This window comes from Triplophysa dalaica, chromosome 17 (assembly GCF_015846415.1).
Source record: "Triplophysa dalaica isolate WHDGS20190420 chromosome 17, ASM1584641v1, whole genome shotgun sequence".
Lineage (NCBI taxonomy): Eukaryota > Metazoa > Chordata > Actinopteri > Cypriniformes > Nemacheilidae > Triplophysa > Triplophysa dalaica.
The window spans coordinates 10441510-10449527 of record NC_079558.1 but is presented as its reverse complement, the minus strand read 5'-3'; the positions used below and the strand labels follow the sequence as shown (position 1 = coordinate 10449527).

Below are 8018 nucleotides of genomic sequence, written 5' to 3'. Positions count from 1 at the left end.
TTCATGAATTGCTTTGATTGAGTTGACCCCTTGGATTCCATTGTAAGAGGTGGACAGATACCAAAAAAATTACATTGCATTTAGTACCTCTGAATTTGATATAATATAGTGAAACAAAACTCTTCTGTTGTTGAATTGCCTGAGAGTATTGCATAAGAAAATTTTTTAAGGGACAGTTCATACCAAAAAGAAGATTCTTTCATCATTTTCTCACCCTCTGTCATTTCAAACCTGTGTGACTTTCTTCTGCAGAACACAAAAGAAGATATTTTGAAGAATGTTGGAAACCGAACAACGGTGGTACCCATGGATTTCTATTAGATTTGTGTCCATACAATAGAAGTGAATGGGTCCCGCCGTTGTTTGGTTACTAAAATACTGTATCTTTTTTTGTTCTGCAGAATAAAGAAAGTCATAGAGGTTTGAAATTACACGAGGGTGAGTAAATAAAAACAGAATTTTCATTTTGAGGTAAACTATTCCTTTAAGTTAGCAGGTTGGCTTGATTTTTTTACCTTTATTTACAAGAACAGGGTTTATTTTATGTAAAATCAAATTGTACAAAAACGTAGAAATACGATTTTACAAATTCATACGAATCAGACCGTTTTTTAAGAAGTTCTTTAGTGCTCAAGTATCTAAACTCCTAAAAATAATGGTGTTAAATAATAGCATTTCTCTGTTATTAAGTTATTCTTTTTACTGGAAAAATGTTCAGGCTAAAAAGAGAAGAAAAAAATGGTTCATGACTGAATGGTTCTCTGTGGATCCAAAAGAGGTTCTTCTGCGACATTACTGTGAAGAACCTTACATAGGACCTGTTTTTTTCTTATAGAGTGATGTCATCAGTGAAAACGTTTTTCCCAGCATTGTTTTTTAGAAGATTGGACTGTCTCAGGGCTGAAGTTCATTACAAGACAAATCCTGTGTATAACACTTTTTACATTTTTTTTCACATTAGACTAACATTGTATTTTAAAGAGTCTTCACTCTATAAACTTGTTAAACATATTAGATATTTTTGTTTTGTAACACTTAATGGTGATTTTGGGGTGTGCCATTCCTTGACGTAATCCAAATTTATTGTGTTGCTTCTTTGTGCGTGCAGGTCATGATGGATTGCAATTATTTTTTAAATGGCAAGATTTTTGTAATACTTGGCAGAAATAATGTATTCACATTAAGTTAAACCTTCAGCAGCACTTCTGCTATTACATCCACCGACCTTTGATCTCTTGGAACATAAAAAGCATTAAACCTGCTCTTATCCACAAAGTGAAAAATCATTCAGTTAACTTTTTAATTCAGCAATAATCTACAATTTTTAAAGGTGTGTGACACACCAAGTTATAGTAGAGCTGGGCCTAACACTGTGTTTATGTTATAGCATGGTGCGGCCCCCAAAATTTCAGAGAAAAAATGAAAATGGCCATTGGAATGCCCTGTCATGAAGCAGGCGGCCGTCCTGCTGCCGCCCGGATTGGAGTGTTTCTCTCCCAGTCATCCCTAAAAGGCTTCAGTGGAGTAAAGCTACCGATGTGAGTGCAGCCCAGGCTCCTTGTTTGGATGAGGGGAGGGTGTGGTAAGCAGGGATGGGAGCTACATAAGAACATCACAAGCCTGCAAGTAGCACACCATCACCAAGTGGCTAAATCCCCCCCGGCCAGCACTGTCAGGGTAAGTGTTGTTCAGTTTGCCCCCTGCAGATTTATACTTTGCATGCAGGTTTTTATGCGTTTAGATGCGATTTTTGCAGTTGTGTGAATTGAGTGTACAGTTTTAAATATTACTGCAGCTCTTTTTTTATTACTAAAAGTTATTTTATACTTGCTTAAATTAAAAACCATTCTTAATGTATCGTAGACACAAATGTCTGTTGCAAAAAATCGCATTTTCTAAGAGGATTTGTGTGTTCATGAGTATTGCAACTTGTACCTTATAGTATATAACCTATATAACTGAAGCAAATCTGCCTTTGATCTTTATATTGGTATCAATCATGTGATTTTATGATGATGCTCACAAGAGTTTCTCTGAAGGCTGGAGCTTGTTTTATATACACAGATGAAAGCTTACAACAGGAAGGCTGTGGATGGCCATCTGATGTGAATTTTATGACTAAATATGGTTCTTCTGGACCAGAGACCAATCCTTTCTTTCCCACTCTCTTTTTTTATAAACTATTATAGACAAGCATGGACAGAGGGAGGGCTAGTGAAGTCTAGAGACTGACTTGCCTCCCTATCATTTCCAAATTAGGAAGTTTTCCCATGGTGCAAATTTCACTCAGTAGAGACTGCAGGTCATCGACAGGGCCAAAGGAAGGAGACATTTTATAGGAAATTCATTTTTAATTACATTTTATGTTAAATATTTAACAAGATGTGAATTTGAAAATAGAACGTCCTGCCTTTGGTGTACAAATTACATTGAAAGAGGTTGAATCTATTTTAAAGCAATGTTCAAAATACCAGTGTCAAATTGTAAAATATATTTTATCCAACCATGAGTTCAAACAACCCAACATGTTGAGTTAAAACAATCCAGCACATGTTAATTAAACCCAACAGTTGGGTTTGCCCATATTTTACCCAACCTTGAGTTGAAACAACCAGCTAAGGGAATATCCAGGAAACCATTCATTTCTTTATGAATTAACTTTCTTTGAAATTCTTTGTACTGTTCACATTTTTAAGCTGTAAAGTGTTGAAAAACTTTTGTTGGATATATTTGAATGGTTTTCCTCATGCCATGACAGTTGTTCAATACTTTGCAATCTTTGCTAGAAACTGAGATAAGGCTGACAGTTTACAATGCTTTAAGTATTATGTGGGCAACAGTAAATTAGTGGAATAACTGAACGGAATTTTCAGTTTGACCTGATAAGATTTTTGAACTGTTCACATTCATGTTTTGAAGTAGTAGGGTGTGGTATTGTAAATACTTTTTGGTAAATACTTGCATGGTAAAAAACGTGCACAACCCACACATACATATATTCCCAATCAAAAGGAGAACACACCGTAGTCTGTTTTTGTATAAAACTAATTATATTTTTAAACAATTAGCATTTTAAGAAATTACTGTATTATTTTAGTATTTTACAAAACCGTCTGGAGCAAATAATGTCTGGAACAACCTAACCTGATGACTATTTGAAACTATTTTATGAGGTCCCTAATTTGTGAATACTAAGGATGTAAATACATTATTAGAAAAATGCAATTCCAAAGCCCCTCCGATATTTTATGACTTGTTTACAGTGATTGTCTCCTGTTGGAGTAAGGAAGGAAATCGAGTTGAAAATGTGTGACGACGAAGAAAGCACCGCCCTCGTGTGTGATAATGGATCAGGTCTGTGTAAGGCAGGCTTCGCCGGGGATGATGCTCCCAGAGCAGTATTCCCGTCCATAGTGGGTCGTCCCAGACACCAGGTACGCGTCCCTCAACATGGCAGCAGGGGACGTTAACCACTGCAAATTAATAATGTTAAAACAACCAAACTAGTACATTTTAAATGACAAAAAATTTACATGATTTAGGTAGTAATAGAGACTATTGCATCCATGTTTGCCAATGTTGTATGTTTTGTGTTTAATCTCCTGATTAACTTATCTCAAACTGAAAACTTAGCGGAAAATTGGACTGCTGCCCAGAGTTTAAGCGTGCCAAAAAAGATTAAGACACAATTTACTGGAACTCACTCTTACTTTAGTTTGAGAGCGGGGATGGAAGGCAACTCTATTGACTGTGTTATTTGCCCTTGTCCTCAGGGAGTGATGGTGGGAATGGGACAGAAAGACAGTTATGTCGGTGACGAGGCACAAAGCAAAAGGGGTATCCTAACCCTCAAGTACCCCATAGAGCATGGCATCATCACAAACTGGGACGACATGGAAAAGGTATGAAGATCCTATCGGCCAAGCCAACAGATAAAAAACTAATGAGAGAGACTGCAAAGCCAAAGAAGGGAGAACTCCAAAGTACACTTCAAAAAGAAACAATCAACCACAATTCTATTTTTGTCAAACCAGATGTTTAAACATTCACTTTGTAAGGTTTGGACTTAAAGGGGCCAGACAGAAATAATTAACAAAGAACCGCATAGAACTTTAAGGTGCATGGCCCCTTTAAGTCTCTCGGGAGGTTTGTGTCAGAAACCTTCACACCTACACATTCTAACACAAACACTTTTACAGTAAATCTAAAGATTCTGCTGATAATTCACACCTAAGTGCACCATTCATGCCACACGGTTTCATCATTTAACAGATGCATGCAACAGATGGTGTTATTCACTAAGCTTTCATCCCACACGATACCTCCTTATAATATTTGTTTGTTAAACCGCAATTTCCAGTTTTCAGTTACCACGAAAGAGCACAGAATGACTTATCTGATCATCCATTATCCTAATCGAGTCTGTTGATTAATGTCAGTTGTTTTTGTTTACCAGATCTGGCATCATTCTTTCTACAATGAGCTTCGGGTGGCTCCAGAGGAGCATCCAACATTGCTGACAGAGGCCCCGCTTAACCCAAAGGCCAACAGGGAGAAGATGACCCAGGTTAGAAATAATGGGAAAGAAAAATGTTGCAATTTCAGTGATGTTTGTTTGGATAATAATAAAAACAGGAAGGCATTTTCTTCTTTCCGATGGATAAGGGAAGTCTGGGTATATCTTATGTCATTTTTTTAGTCTGCAGTTTACATCAGTAGTTATTTTAGAATGAGTTATACTGTACTAAATAAGTACAACATGAGTAATTTTTACAAACGATGTTAGATGTGCTCACCATCTGATAAAACTTCACATAGCATACAGGTGACCTCAGACAACTCAAATGATCAGATTTTGAAAAATGTTTAAAGAGATTGTCAGATGTACCGTACAGTACACTGTGATTTATTTTAAGTATACGTTATTTTAATGTATTTTGGCAATGCGGTCCCTGTTGAAAAATACTGAATATGCTTAAACCAGCTCAGGACCAGCTTAAAGCAGCACATGACAAGCTTAAACCAGCAAATGACTAGCTTTCATGCTTCAAAACCTACCTATCCAACATATGCAGTTTTGCATACAAAACGTAAAATTTTCATTTAGGACAAATATTTATAACACAATTATTTATTTTTATGTTATTTTTGCCTAAATTTGACAGTTTGTATACAGTTTTTTACATGTAGTATATTATAGTTTTACCCGTTTTGCCACATAAAAATTTGTGTTTGTGTTTGTGTTTGTTTGACTCTCTTTTCTGTTTTTTCTTTCTTTTTCAAAAACAATTCTCGTCTCTTTGTAGATCATGTTCGAGACCTTCAATGTTCCAGCCATGTATGTAGCTATCCAAGCAGTGCTGTCCCTCTACGCTTCTGGCCGCACAACAGGTAACTTAACCCCCAAACAAGCCATTTTAAACATATTATTATAACCAAACACTGCCTGTTCCTGAACAATCATATTTATCTCTGTCAGGCATTGTTCTGGACTCTGGTGATGGTGTCACACACAATGTGCCCATTTACGAGGGCTACGCTCTACCCCACGCCATCATGCGTTTGGACTTGGCCGGCCGTGATCTCACTGACTACCTCATGAAGATCCTAACTGAGCGAGGCTACTCATTCGTCACCACTGGTTAGTCTGGAGCTGTATTAAGCGCATGAATCTGCCATTTACTATTAGATGTATTAAAATACTAAGAGCTAGATGCCAAAAAAGACATACGTCTCACTGGCAGTGGTGATCTTCGTACTGTATATATGTTTGTGTTTTTACTATAAGGTTGTATTTGTTAACATTAGTAACTGCATTAGCTTACATTTAACTAACAATTAGCAATAAAGTTTTTCAGCATTATTATTGTTAATATCAGTTCATGTCAGCATTGCTCATTCACTAATGTTATCAGTTACAACTTTTGATTTTGAAAAAGCAAAACTTTATTGTAAATTTTATGAAAAATGACATTACTGCAATGATGCATAGACTGTGTCAATACAGAGACTGTGGGTTTGATTTCCAGGGAGGCACAGACTGATAAAACATCTAGTGTGAATGCATTTCGAGTGGCTTTTATCAATAAAGGTGTCAGTCAATGTGTTAATGTTTTGATCTTTTTTGTGGAAACACCGATAAAGAAAAATATTTTTCCTGTGTCTGGTGGAATAATTTTAATGAAGCAGTCTCATCTACCCTATAGCTGAAAGAGAAATTGTCCGTGATATCAAAGAAAAGTTGTGCTACGTCGCACTGGACTTTGAGAACGAGATGGCCACAGCTGCCACTTCATCTTCCCTGGAGAAGAGCTATGAGCTTCCAGATGGTCAGGTCATCACCATCGGCAACGAGCGATTCCGCTGCCCAGAGACCCTCTTCCAGCCGTCCTTCATCGGTGCTGAATCCATATTCAGAGTTTTAGTTTACCAGATTGTTATTTTGGTTATTCTCAACCTTGGTTCAACATTTAATCAATTATCTTTGCTATAAATGCTGACCTTTGATCTGCTTCATCTTAGGAATGGAGTCTGCCGGTATCCACGAAACCACCTACAACAGCATCATGAAATGCGACATTGACATCCGTAAAGACCTTTACGCCAACAATGTGCTGTCTGGTGGGACCACCATGTACCCTGGTATTGCAGACAGAATGCAAAAGGAGATCACTGCCTTGGCCCCCAGCACCATGAAGATCAAGGTTAGGACAGATTGACTTTGTGCATGTAGGGTTCTGGTCTCATACATGAACCTCACTTCCTTTTTTGTGTGTGCTTAGATCATTGCCCCACCCGAACGCAAGTACTCGGTATGGATCGGTGGCTCCATCCTGGCATCCCTTTCCACTTTCCAGCAGATGTGGATAAGCAAGCAAGAGTATGACGAGGCCGGGCCATCCATCGTGCATCGCAAGTGCTTCTAAACAGCACCTCCAACCCCCCTCTGGTCCCCCCTAAATCTGCTATTGCTTCATAGCCTGTAAACTGTGAACGTACCCTTTACTTCCCTCTATTGTTTTGTCTTTGCACTGCCCACATCTGTTTGAATGTTTTGATTTTATCTTGTCCATAAGATAAAGTGTTATTTTCAATGCGTCAGAAGGCTCAGTGTGCTGCCAGTATGAACGATTTGGGATTCCCGGAATAGCAAGACTCCAGAGATGAGGACACGGAAGGTGTTTTAAGGTGGAGGAACAGAGCTTGTTTGACCTTATGTGTTAAAATATTGAGGTAACACGACTGTATGTGTTCTTACACTGCTGTGGGCTTTAAGGCAGTATGGATGTCATATCATTTGATAATGCCATGAAGGAATAAAGCTCTGCTATAATAAACACCGCTTGAATCCTTTTATTTCGGAACAATCTGAAATGCTGCGTTTGTAAATGTTGTTGTTCAGATTTAGTAGAATGAGAATACTGCACTTGCAAATGATATTTCACAATCTCTACAGCTGTGGAAAAAATTAATAAAATAATTTTCGTTTTTTTTATTTAATATTTATAGATATGTTTAGGTTTAATTATCATTTTTTATTAATTCTACAAACTAATAACAATATTTCTCTCAAATTTAAAATAAAGTTTCTATTTGCATTTATTTACGGACGATGAAAACTGGAGAAACTGGTCAAAATAACAGAAAAGATGCTCTGTATTTTATACCACATTGCTTTTGGATGACCTTATTGCTCCTGAGGTTTGATTTTTGTTGAAATTCAACAGACACAAAAAAAGAAAGGCCGATTAAATGAACATTTGGATTTTTTTCCACAGGTGTACATATAACTTTCTGTTGTCAGCAGTGTAAAATATGTACAGGTTTCCCACAGTCATGTAAAACCTGGAGTTATTTCATAATTTATAACATTTCTATTTTATAATTCAGATGCTCAGGCTTCTAAAACTTCTCAAAATGTCCATTTTTTTGTAAAAGGACAATTCTGTACTTCTGCTCAGCTCTGAAATTGGTTAAAAATGAATCACATTGTGGAAATTCAACAATTATGGGAACTA

The 8018-nt window shown here is 37.1% G+C and overlaps 1 protein-coding gene across 1 annotated transcript; it reads left to right on the top strand.

Moving 5' to 3' along the window:
• Nucleotides 1–1560: 1560 nt before the first annotated feature.
• Nucleotides 1561–7337, top strand: acta2 (actin alpha 2, smooth muscle). Its single transcript, XM_056771958.1, has 9 exons — nucleotides 1561–1677; nucleotides 3264–3434; nucleotides 3774–3902; nucleotides 4457–4567; nucleotides 5307–5391; nucleotides 5480–5641; nucleotides 6207–6398; nucleotides 6523–6704; nucleotides 6783–7337. Exons 2-9 carry the CDS (start codon nucleotides 3306–3308, stop codon nucleotides 6924–6926), a joined length of 1134 nt encoding a protein of 377 aa, XP_056627936.1. The 5' UTR covers nucleotides 1561–1677; nucleotides 3264–3305; the 3' UTR covers nucleotides 6927–7337.
• The last annotated feature ends 681 nt before the right edge of the window (nucleotides 7338–8018 follow it).